Raw genomic sequence first — 13,395 nt, forward strand, 5'->3', positions numbered from 1 at the left:
CAAAAACTAAAAAAAGGCTACACTTCTTTTTTTTTTTAACAATAACCTGAAGGAATATGTTTACTGACACCCAGAAAAAAAATTATAAGAAGCTTTCGTTTGTCACATATGCTTTACAGAAAATTTAATTTACATGTCACATTGTTGGCTGATGATGCAGCACCCCTCGGGCAGAGAGGGTTAAAAGACTTGGTCAAGAGACTGACAGTTGCAGCTTGGTGGCACTTAGGGGGAGTTGATTCTCTGACCTTCTGACACTGGGACAGTTGAACCCTCACCCTGCAACAGTAACCGATGAAAGGCAGTGTAACCCACACTGATTGATATGTGAGTAATGCTCCTGTGTAGTGATGTCCTTGATGGACACTCTCGTTGGGGTGCCAACTCATTAGCATGGCACAAGTGCACACTTGAACACCCTTTCATACTGTACACGACGGGTAGTTTGGAAACGAGTCAATATGTTTAAATATCGAAAGGCTAACCATACTGGAATAAAAATGTTTACTTGCTGATGTGAGAAAAAACAAAATTATCCACATATATAAACATTGGTTTTAGTGATGGGAATATCGGATCATTTTACCGAATTGGATCTTTGAGTCTCGTTTAGCAAAATAAACGAATCTTTTTTTTTTTTCTCGAGTCATTTCATTTATTTTGGCAAGATGAAGTTAAAATGTTATGTGTTTCCTCTCTAACCTCTACTACTTATGCAAACGTTGATCACACAACAAACAAGGCAAAAATATAATCTTAATAATAATAATAATAATAATAATAAAAAAGAATATATATATATATATATTCATTATTCACCCTGGTCTTTAGTCTGTGATTAGTACACCTCACCTCTTCTCTGACGATTCCTGGGTTTGAGCAGCTCGTTCATCACAGCCTCACACTTAACCAATGTAGTCTGAGCCAAAAAGTCATTCGTGTTGTTCGTTCTTTTGTGATGTGACGATAGTAAAAGCGTTCGATAGAGAAATTTACAACCTTCATTACAAATGGGTGCATAGTTATTATTATTATTATTATTATTATTGTTATTATTATTATTATTTACTCTTAGATTTACTTGATGCGTTTCTGGTCTCAAATAGTGTTTTATTTAATAGTTAATAAAAATAAATGGTGTTTATTTATAAGTCCTGTACAGAACCAACGATATTCCACATGGGCGACTGAACGAATCAAATGAATCAAAATGAATAAATGACCCATTGCTAGTGGTTATTATTGGAAAAGGATGGAAATAATTAATTTGTATTTCCTCTAGTTTTGTTTTCTTTACGGTCTGTCTTGTAGTATTGTGTTACGTCAGCGAGCATTTTGTAGCCAGCCTTAAACCTTTGGAGCCATTTCGTTTCCTGACCACAAAAGCTGAGCGTTTTACTTTCCTCTAAAGCTGCCTCATGAATTTCCCTCAAATTTGGTGAATAAGCGTAGAGCTGTGGTTTAAGATTTACATTTGTACCACTCTCACACACTCTGCTGTTCTCTGCCTTTAATTCTTGTTAAAGTTTCAAGTTTCCACTAATTTTCCACTTTTTGCGCTTTGATCCAGGCTTTCATTCATGAGTATTGCACTCAGATTTCTCGCTGAACCACTTCTTTAATGTCTTATGCAGAATCTCCTAAGCTTCAGCACGCAAATAAGAGGAGTAGGGGCGTTTCTCATTCTTCTACTTGGATTATCCACATACATACAGCACCTACTGGAAATGTAGTTTTGACTGAGCTCAGACAGTAGAGGTGAGGCCATGGTGTGTGTACACTATGATGGGAAAGAAAATCCTCTCTGCTTCTATTTTCCATGGCTTCTCCTTCACTCACCGTGGTCAGACTTGTGGTTTGGTCCAAATGAGCTAAGCTGGCATGAATAAACTCTGCGAACGCCTGCGGTGACTCACTGAAAGCTGACTCGGTCGTGATGTAGGCAGCACACAGCTGTTAATGTTCAGGCGGGATAACGCCAGCGCAGATGTCACCCGGTCCTCAGCGTGACTGTACACTGTACATCATCACTATTAATGTGCCGTGTAGTATCTGTTCCTTATTTACAAACTTCACATGAACTTGCATAAGAAGCACATCAGCTGTCATGAACTCTTCGGCATCATCGCTCTCGAGTTTAGTCGGAAAGTTCAGTGGGCTAAAAGGTCCAGGGCAGTGCTAGGACTCCATCTCTAATATATTGTACCTGTATTGGCCCTGTTTTTCTTTTTTCTGTTTTGGTTTTCCTGGACTAATTTGTGTGTGCTGATAAGCTGTTTGCAGTTTATGGGTCCCTTGTGTTTGATTTACCAAGAATAACTGTGTACATGATGTTGTGCTCTCGGTATAGGTGTACTGTAAGATGTAATGCTTTGTGACGCATCAAAATCTGTTCAAAACAGATTTTAAAAGCCTGCAGATATACATGCGTGTTCTGTTTAAAAAGGAAAATGTTTTTAGGTTTTATAATAAAATAAATCTGAAAGTAATAAAATAGTGTTTATACTGGTTTTAAAAGGTATCATGATTCCATATACGGGGGTGAGACAAATTATCTGCACTCTGCCTGTAGAATTTATTTTAATTACCTTTTAGAAACAAAAAAAACATAACTTATCTTTATAATCTCCTTGTGTTTTAGTTCATCTTGTCGATCTACTTACAAGCTTTTGTATTCCCTTATTTAAAATATTTTACGCTGAACTGCGAGCCGCAAATGCACAAATTCTTCACTACTTCTTTTTTTTGGGGGGGGATTTTTCCCAGATTTTCTTGTTTCTCTGATTAAGCCGTATCCGATTCCTTCCCGTCACTAGGGGGCTCCCACATTAAGGCTACTACTACCACTCAGTCGAGAGGGCCGAAGACTATCACGTGTTTCTTCTAAACCATGTGACGCCAGCTGACCGCATCTTTTTAAACTGCTCGCTTACACACCGTTAGGGGCGGCGTAATGCACTCGGAGGACAGCGCTATTCGCTCCTTACACTTGCGTGAGCTCACAGACGCCCCTGATTGGCTGTACAGCCATAATTAATGTGAGAGCACAAAGTACCTCTCGCCCCTTTCCTCTAAAAAAAGCTCGGCCAATTACCTCCTTCTAGACCTTCGGCTGCGAAAGGTTACAGCATCACGCGGGAATTAAACTCGCGCCACTCGGAAGCCATCGTCTTCACTTCTTCATCAAAAGTGAATCTTTGGGGCCTTAGAGTGGCGCAGAGGGGAAGTGCTCGCCCTATCATCCAGAGATCGCTAGGTCGATTCCCGAGTGATGCTGTGACCTCTCACAGCAGGAGGTCTAGAGAGAGCTGATTGGCCTAGCTCTCTCAAAGGGGAGGGATGAGAGGTACTTCATGCTGCCACATTAATCACGGCTCTACAGCCAATCAGGGGTGTCTGTGAGCTCACACAAGCGGAAGGAGCGGAAAGCGCTGTCCTCCGAGAGTGTTACGCCAATCCCCAATAGTGTGTGAGCAGTTCGAAAAGATGTAGTCGGCTGGCGTCACGTGGTTTAGAGAAAACATGTGATAGTCTTTGGCCCTCCCGACTGAGTTTTGCACTAGTAGTAGCCTTAATGTGGGAGCCCCCTAGTGACCGGTGGAAATTGTACACGACTAAAATTAGGGACAAAATCTGGAAAAAAAAATCCAAAAAAAGAAAATTGGGAAAAAAATTCCCCCCAAAAAAGTGAATCTTTTAAGGGACCAAACAGATTAAAGTCCGATGGAGCAAGATATATAGGGAGGATGCTTTAACATCTCAAAACAAAGAGTTGACAGTGTGGGCAGAAGTGTGTGGATGTGTATCATGCAAGATGACAACGCCTTCGGAAAGCAAAGCTTGCTTACACTGTAGTTACAAATGTAGGCTATTGGATAGACAATAGCCTTGAACAGAAAAATGCTGATAAGACCAACAATAGTTTTAATATTATATCATATAAAAAAAATTTGGTGCAACTTTTCAGTTTTGCATTTAGTGCCGAAACTAATGCCGCCCATGTCATGTTTTTATTTAGAGGTATATGGAGATCGAGGACCTTCAGGAGCAGGAGAAGAAAGATCTGCAAAACAAAGTGATGATACTGGAGGGACAAACTAGACAGCTGGAGCACAAGACCAAGAACTACACCGACCAGAGTGAGTATTTCATTTCAGAGGAGAGTTTTATTTGTCCATGTCAGAGACCAGAAATGCACACAGTATTGTTTGTTCCACCTTTTGACACAGAAGGAGACACTGGTATGTTGCTTTTTCAGTCGTCTTTAAGCAGCCCTAACGCATCTTGAATGACTTTTTGCTTCCTTACCTGTGTACCATAGCCATGAAAAGATCAAATCCAGTTTAAAATCCTTAATAACGAGTAAAATTCCTAGAGTTTGTGTTTATTAATATATAGTCTAAGGGAAGATCGCTCTTCCTCACACAGTTATTTAGTGATATTTAAGATTCCTTGCTTGTGTAAATAACAACCAGTGCAAAACGAGCCCTGTTTTTATATTTTTTGTTTGTTTTATGTTTTTATGATCACTCCTTTGCTGTTTATAATGCACATCAATTTAAAGTGCTAATTCCTAGCACATTCCTAGCACATTCCTAGCTCTTTGTACGTTCGACGGAAATTTCACATCCGGATTGCTTTCCTGCCAGCTGATGACATCTGCTCTAGTTGCTTGCTTCCTGTTCTTCAGATACGCACTTTCTAGGAATGCGCTGAACACGATAATACCTGAAGGGTCCCCGAGCTATCCGCACATAACGAGCGTGTTCATGGCAGAGACGATCTCTGGGTGGGCGGCGATTACATAACCGATCAGAGCAAGTGACACATCCAGACAGCGCTGTCAGCTCCCATAATGTTTTCCTGTCCTGGAATAAATTGCGACTCGAGTAGACACGCCTGTTGTGACTTTTCCTCATGCTCGACGCTGTAGTCAAGTTTCTAGCAAGTCACAAAGACCGTCTTTAAAAGTTTATATGCTGCAGCTGCCAGAAATCCACCGATGTCTTGCGAGTCATAGGCTGGGCATCGTCGTATTTCATTAACATTTATGAACGTTTCCTGGAAGTAAAGCTTAGTCACATGACTATTTAAGGAACAACCGTGACTGGCACGGAAGGGATGCAAACTGGCATCGAAAACTTTTTAATCAAAGTACTGCAGCATTTTAAAAGATGGAAATTATGTGAATTTTATACATTTTGAGTAAATGTGTGTGAATTACACTTGAGCAATCTACCAGGTGTCAGGCAGTGCTGCACATCATGCACATTTTAAAGCAAAAATGTTACTATTACTGTACAAGTCTGCTTCATAATTATTTTTGTCGCTTTATAATCCAAACAATGCATTTTACGTGTACACAAAATATTAGAGGATCAACATATTTGATAAGAAAAACTTAATCAATTTAATAACCAAATTAGATGTGTTTATCTTTCAGGCAAGAAATGTTCATACAGAGATTTGGCACATATTTGACTTTCCCAGAGAATAATAAATGAAAATCATGTTTTGTCAGACATTCATGAAAAAAAAATATGAACATGAGAATTAACTAACACATGTCAGATTTTTTTGTTTTATGTCACTCACTCAGTCAATGCGCTCATCGCTTTATCCTGTATACAGGATTAGGGAGGGCCTGGAGACTAAGGGCTTACGCACTAAGGGCTAAGGACTAAGGGCTAAGGACTAAGGGCTAAGGACTAAGGGCTTAAGGACTAAGGGCACCCTGGATGGGGTGTCAGTCCATCGCAGGGCACATCACAGAGCACACATTCACACACCTCAGACACACACAACGCTGTGGTCAGTCCAGAAAAAAAACTTGAAGAGCGAAGAGTAAGCAGCATTTGTACTACGGTTCGAAAGGTCACAGGTTCAAATCTTACGACCACCAAGTTGTCCCTGTTTGTCCCTTGAGCAAGGTTCTTAACCCTCAACTGCTCAGATGTATAATGAGATAAAAATTTAAGTGTTTTTCTTTTTTTTTTAACGAAGTTTGAATTGAGGTGTTATGGTGCTGTGGTGGTTATTCCTGTGACCTGAGGGTCAAAGGTTTGATTCCCACCTTGGTGGGTTTTTTTCAGGGTACTCCGGTTTCCTCCCACAGTCCAAAGTCATGCATGGTAGTCTAACTGGTGTTTCCAAATAGCACATAGTGTGTAAGTGAGTGTGTGTGTGTGTGCTTGTGTGCCCTATGATGAATTGGCATCCAAGGTGTAGCCGGCCTTGTGTCCCGGGAAAGACCTCCCACCGACACTGAACAGGATGAGAGTTTGAACGAGTGTTTCTTTTCTATCACTAGTAAAAGTGATGAGTGGACCAGTCATGCAGTTGTGTTCATTTTGTAATCGCTGTTTAAAGAAGGCTGAGGCTGATGCACTCATGTAGTTGCTTATAAATCCTGCAGATGTGTTATTAAGCTTCAGATCAAACGCTGAATGTTTTAGTGTCCTCCTGCTGTGAGTGGAGTTCCCGTAACTGATCGGATTAAACAATAAAACTTTTAGATTATGAGTTGGACATGCCTCATGTCTATTTGTCCTTTCAGGCTGCTGTCTGTTGTGAACTTCTTCTTTTTTGTCACTTCTATTGGCAGTAAATTACTGCTCTGTGATTTGTGTTGCACTGGAGACCTCTTGTGGTAGATTATGTTTATTGCATTTGATGACAATGTTGGATTGAATTTAGTCCTGATAAATCCTTTATTTTAAAAATCCTAAAATTAGGGCAAATCTTAAAATAAAAAAATAAAAATTGTCTGATCGGATTTAGCTGTTGACTAGTAGAGTGACACTAATCCTGGATGTCATTGTCTGTTGTTCAGTTGGAAGATTAGAGGAACGGGAAGCTGAACTGAAGAGAGAGTACAATACACTTCATCATCGACACGCTGAGGTGAGGACTGTGTGTGCTTGTTTGTGTTTGTGGTGGATGGGGTGAGCAAATAACATAAAATAATGATAGCATTTTTCAAATAATATAAATATTATTGTGATTTTTTTTTTTTTATTAATAACCAGGATTTGTGGTGAAACTTCATGATTATTTACAAAAGACTTCAAATACAATACGGTGATGAGACTTTTAGCCGCAGTAAAACATTTAAATGGTGCAAACATTTTAAAGAAGGCCGTACTTCCTTGAATAATGAGACAAATAACTTATCAACAACTTTGGAAGAGATGCATCTGTCTACAGGAATTTAGCAGGAGTTATTGCTGTATAGTTCTGACCTCGCTCCAAGCCATTCTTTAATTGAAGGGAGGTCTTGCCACTGTCTCCGTCATCCTCTGCTTGCTCCTTAGGGATAATGTTATCATTTTGATTCATACACGTTCACATTTCATACAAACTTAAATAATTCTTTTAATTGCGTAAAGCTGCTTATTTTAAAGCGCTATACAAATAGAATTGAGTTGAATTGAATTTAAAGCAGGCAGTCTGTTTATAGCTCTATTGTATTGAGAAAACTTTCTACCTTGATGGCATCCAAACACTAGTGAAACACTAGAATAAGTGCACTAGTATAGAAGAACTATAGACAAATAAAAGGGTTTTTTATTCCTATAACTGTGCTCTGTCATACTGCACAATCAAAAGTCCCAGTTTGACTTGAACACCCCATGTAATTAAGCATAACGGTAATATTGTCTATCCTGTTTAAGCTTTTAGGAATTTTGGTTACAAATGTAATGTAAGTACTATAATAAATTCTTGGTGGCTTACATGTATAAAGATTTTTGTAGGGTCATGTGGTGTGCTGTGAATTTTCAGAAAACTCATATATACACACACACACACACACACACACACACACACACACACACACACATCTCACCATTAACGGGACGACTTCAACACAAATAGAGGCAGGAGTGCAGTTCCAGTTAATAACTGTTTAATTAAGCATGATGTAATGTTCAGATTCCTTAGACGTTTTTGTTTATTCAGAGTTGTCCTGCCTCTGTTGAAGCTGACAGTCATTTTGTTTTTTGCAGATGATCCACAGTTACATGGAGCACCTGGAGCGTACCAAAATGCATCAGCTGACAGGGGTGGAAGCCACAGATGCTAACACTTTGAGCAGGCATAAGTGAGTGGGATTTAATTTCAAGCAACCTCAGGCAAAACTGATTGGCATTTATCACTTTGTCTCTTTTTTTTTATCTGCAGCTTTCTAGAAAAGAATCAGTATCCTCATAACTTCATTTAGATTATTTAGAAAAATGTTAGTTTTGGGTATTGTGTTTAGATTCAATCTTCCGATCCAGGTTTAGAATGGTGATGAGTTGACTCTTATGGGAGACACACACTGATGCTCCAAATGTAGGTCAGCATCATCTTCTCAGCCCAGTCAAGTGTGTGATCCTTGGAGAGAGAGAGAGAGAGAGAGAGAGGAGGAGGAGGAGGTATTGGCGGATTGGGGAAATCTGCTAGCGGATGGTAATGATGTGGGGCGGTGCAGCTGCTCAAACATCCTAATCCTAATGCTGTGACCGACTGAGAGAGTGAAGCGAGGAGGAAATGGAGCTGCTCAGACACAGCAGTGAAATTATTTATGTTTAGAAAGTCAGTTTATTATACAGTATTTATAATTTTTTTTTATTTCTTGTTTTAAATAACACACCTGTTGTCTCATAGTGCTTGCATACGCTTCACCTCTGCACAGGCTTCACCTCTGTGGTTTAAACAACAATAGTGTGTCAGGGAGTCTGTCAGTGTACAATGATGAGCACTTAGAAATGACGAACTTGATGTTGTTGAATTTTGGTTTGGTAGAGATGATTAATTTTCTATAACAGAACCTTTGATAGTAGTAAAATATGAAATGCAAACCACAGTGCAAATAATACACCATATTAGTGCATTAAAACTAGTGTTATCATTTCTATACCAAATAGACATGCAATTGAGAGAATCTTTAGTTTTGGCAATGTTTGAGGCACTGTCTGTTTTTATCCTGTAGACAGTTTCGAAAGAGAATAAGAGATGAAATGACAGATGTTTTTTTTATATATTTTATTATTTTCTAGCACCCACCATCAAACTTTTATTCTGTCCATAATCATTTTTCTCCATGTGCACTATGTAATATAAAACCATGTCTACCTTTTTACTTTGATCAGCATTTAAACAAAAAGCCATGTGACTATGTTACAGAAAAATTGCAATCAGTGAATCCCTGAAGTTTGGAACCCATGTACATCACCAGATGCTTATGGCTTCCTCTATTAAGATACTGAGCCAGGCTTTTACAGCATCTACCTTCAGTTGCTGCTTGCTTGTGCTTCTTTCTGCTTTTAGTTTTGCCCTAAGTAGGTGAAAGCTATGTTGAACTGGGGTGAGTTCAGGTAACTGATTCAGCCCCTAAAGAATGTTTCATTTCTTTGCCTTAGGAAACTCTTGGGTTGCTTTCGCAGTACTCTGACATGCTATATCAGTTTTGCAGCATTTGACTGGACATGAGCAGAAAGTAGAGCTCTATACGAGTTTTATCCTGATACTTCTAACAGCAGTCATATATCATCAATAAACACCAGTGTCCCAGTTCCTACTGCTGTCACACATGCCGTAACACTGCACTGCCTCAGCCATGTTTGATAGATGATGACACGCTCTTCCTTTCCTTCTCTACGCTCCTCTCTTTAGTCTTTCTTGAACTTTACAAGTTAATCTTGTATCACAACTAGATCTGAATATATTAATTTCTATCATTTTATACAGGCTCAGGCCGGGTTCAGGCTTGCGCGATAAATGAGTGGTCATGTGATGCGTTCCGATTAGCGCAAGAAAGATGCGAAGATGGATGTTGGAGGTGATGCGGATGCTTCCCTCTGGCGTTTCTGTTTTGGTTGCATCAGTAACAAAAGCTAAGTCTGAGGTGTGGAAAATTTTGCCGTACATACTTTTGATGTATAAATGACTCATTCTTTACAAAAGCTGTGTGCGTGCGCACATTGGAATAATGTTGGGCTGTACACGGGTTTGGGCTTTTAAAAAGCTGTCAATCAAAAAGTACTTGTCGGGCTCGGGCCGAATTCAGTCGGACCTAACGTTTAAGACCAGATTACAGCTCTGATCAGAACTGGATAGGCTTTTCTACAGGTTGATTAAGAGTGTCTCAGCTGCTCTTTCTGTTCTTGAGTGTTATCAATAGTTTTATAAAGTATTTATGATTTACCCACCCTGCCGTGTATTAATGTCTGATTCACTTTTGTTAAAATAGAACTTTGTATTATTTCACAGATCAGTTTTGTCAAATGCTTTCTAGCTATGTCAACATTTTCTTTTAGAATTTAAGTTACTCACAATAAACAACAAAGACAACAAGTGCAGTGTGTGTACACGTCACTGATGTAAGTGCCACTGCTCTGTACTTTGGACAGGATTTAACGGCCTCTGTTCCCACAGTGTCCCCCCCGCAAACATCCCTCGTCTGTTTATGTTCAGCCAATAGGTTTTACAGGAGTTGAGGAGTGAGCTGGTTTTATTAACAAGCAAGCATCAATACGGAGACAGTAGACAATCAGTGAAAGGCAGTGACAGAGGGACAGAGGGAGGGCAGAAAGAAAAAAAAATTGAAAACTGAAGGAGCAGCTGCTGCAAAGCCGGTTTTCGCTTTGCACTGCCTGTGTGTGAGTGTGTGTGTGTGTGTGTGTGTGTGTGCGTAGATGATGTCACAGCACTGAGAGCCTGCAGAGCCACACACACACACACACACACACCGGCATGTAGAAGGATGTGTATCGTCAGAGCTCCCGATGCCGATGGGATTGTTTTGGTGTGTCAGGGGGTTCTGGGCGGCCCATGACGTGTGGCCACGACCATGAGTCCCGGCTGCATGCTGCTGTTTGTGTTTGGCTTCGTGGGGGGAGCCGTGGTCATCAACTCGGCCGTGCTGGTCTCGCTCTCGGTGCTGCTGCTGGTGCATTATTCTGTTTCTAACGGCCTGCCCGCCATCACGTTTCCTAGAAACAGCAGGTATGCACAAAAAAAAAGAAGAGAGAGAGAGAGAGAGAGAGAGAGAGGGATAAAGGTAGCCCTGTGACAGGAAATAGTGTTTTTTTTTTTTTTCATATTTTAGATTTATTATTAATGCGATCGTTTTGTTTACAAGTCTGTTTCTAATATTATTAAAGTCTTTATTTGAATTTATTTTTTTAAACCACAAATTCCTCTCAAATATTTATGTATCCTTTCCTGATTTTTTAAAAAACTATTTATGTATTTAATCATCATGTATTTTTTTGTGTGTGTGTTTTTTCTAAGCTTTAAGCTTATCTCTAGTGCAGTTTCGTCTGCAGTGGTAAACACCAAGAGTGCTTTTAAAATCTGTGTAGTGATATTTTTATTTTTTTATTTCTTAATTTTTTTAAAGATAAACCCCAGGGTACTGTTTTCCTCTGTGAGTTACAGCAAAGGGCTGGGCCTGTACGTGTCTCACCCAGCGATGTCTGCTTGCTATTGTTTCTTCATGATAGCCTTTCAGTTTCCCTTTTTTGTTCCTCAGCACACCCTGTTGTTGTGCTTGAGATGCCGATGAGCTTGCGTCTCTTTAATTCTGTACCTGTAAACAGATTCCACGGTGGTTTGCTGCTTGTGGTTGTATTCGCTAGTCCCATGCATGCCATTGTGTTTTTAAACGGTGATCAAGTTACAGTGGTGATGCAGAGAACAAAATATGATGGAATGGAAATAAAAGGCCACTTTTAAGTCATTATTTAGAGTAGGCTATTGAGAGAAGTGTGGTAGTTCAGCATATTATTATTCCCACATCACTTAGACTCTTTCATTAATAAAGAGGTGGCTGTTTTATGGTTTTAGCTCTGTTATTGATTATTGTAATAGACAGCAGTATTTTTTATGTTTTTATTGAGTTAAACTTTGGTAAACAGTGGACGTCAGGGAAATTGGCCATCAGCGGTGTTATTGATGCAAACACCAGGCAAAATTAACTTGCAAGTTTGGACAGAGTGTTTACATAAGCCACACCATGAGTCCTTATAGACACACTCATGTTTACTCTTATGTTATGTTCCATCAGTTTTATCCATATTTAATATAAGCTCTTTGTGTTATATTATTATTTATACGATACTAGAACTATAAGTTATTGTGCTTATGAATAAGCGCAAGAAAGCTAAAGGTCCTTTTATATCATATGTTTATCACCTGTTCTGCTTTACATATGGGTGTTTCTGTTGCTCAGTAGTTTGTTTTTGTAGTAGTTAGAGCTGGCATGGATGTAGCTTCCCAGAATGAGCAGTCAGCATGTTGGGATCTGCATACACATGCTGAATGGAGCCCTTGCTTCACCATAGCAACCAGCACGTGACATGAGCAAAGAAACCAAGGGAAATATAGTTTAGTAAAAACCGAGCCAAATCAATCTCCTGAATCACGTTAATCATGAGTGTTAAATTGACTGCTCAATGTAACATTTTTTCATTTGATGTTGATTACTTTATGATAACTTGAACTCTAGCGGATGCGCATCATTTGAAATTAATTTAAGTGATAAACCTAATTAAGGCATAGAAATAGAAATCATGTTTGACGTATCATTCGGTTCTCTCTGTGGTAACAGAAAGGAGAGGCCCGTGTCTCTGGGGATCTTCCAGCTGCAGAGCGGTGATGTGAGAGCCCCCGAACTGCAGAGGGACCGTGTGGAGGCTCCAGGGACGGACGCATGGAGGTTTAACGACTTGAGTCATCCTCAATCCAACACCAGCCTCAAGGTGGGCAAAGCGCACCATGTTATTCCGTATTGTTACACTTAAACTTCATCCTGAGTGTTTGTTTATTTACTTTTCACACACATCTTTCGGAATTAACTAATAGAGATGGGGAACAAATTGGCTTTTTTTTGTGACCAATTTTTAAAAATTCATGTTGAACTTACAGTGGAAATTCAGCATACAGATTTAATTCCTTCTGGAGGCGAGTTCTTAAGCCAGAAATTCTTATTGTGATATGGATTTTGCCATAAGAAAAAATGTAAATGCAGATCATTTGTTCCAGTCACCCAAGTATATTACCAATATTTTAAAAAAGTGAAAAATTACACGCTTTTGGCGGCATGCTGGGCTGTAAGTACAAATGTTGGCGTCAGGTGTTGACTCTTTCGGAACTGGTTTTGCTGAGTGAAAAAAATATTTTAAACTCACTTTGCTTTGCCTAGCACTGACACAAACAAGTTTTGAGCAGCTCCGCTGTACGCAGAACATAACCAGCATTTGTTTAATTCATTCACATGCTGAAAATGCTTTGTATGCCGATGCAAATTTATTGCTTTATCTGAAATAAATCTCAAAAAAAGATATTTTTTTTGGGATGTTTACAAAATCATGATAGAATCAGAATACAAATTAAATCTGCACCCAGGTA

At 39.4% G+C, this 13,395-nt stretch overlaps 1 protein-coding gene across 2 annotated transcripts in view; it reads left to right on the top strand.

Annotated features, from left to right (window-relative positions):
• Positions 1 to 13,395, top strand: part of spag9b (sperm associated antigen 9b) — a 60,254-nt gene that overhangs the window by 17,314 nt on the left and 29,545 nt on the right. The window contains exons 2-5 of one of the 2 annotated variants that reach the window (XM_053511139.1): positions 4,019 to 4,139; positions 6,833 to 6,903; positions 8,007 to 8,101; positions 12,596 to 12,746. In XM_053511139.1, the coding sequence (XP_053367114.1) occupies positions 4,019 to 4,139; positions 6,833 to 6,903; positions 8,007 to 8,101; positions 12,596 to 12,746 (438 nt within the window). Of the gene's footprint in view, positions 1 to 4,018; positions 4,140 to 6,832; positions 6,904 to 8,006; positions 8,102 to 10,738; positions 10,990 to 12,595; positions 12,747 to 13,395 lie in introns of those variants that run through there. The other variant, XM_053511140.1, reaches the window with a different exon arrangement.

This window comes from Clarias gariepinus, chromosome 14, assembly GCF_024256425.1.
Source record: "Clarias gariepinus isolate MV-2021 ecotype Netherlands chromosome 14, CGAR_prim_01v2, whole genome shotgun sequence".
NCBI lineage: Eukaryota > Metazoa > Chordata > Actinopteri > Siluriformes > Clariidae > Clarias > Clarias gariepinus.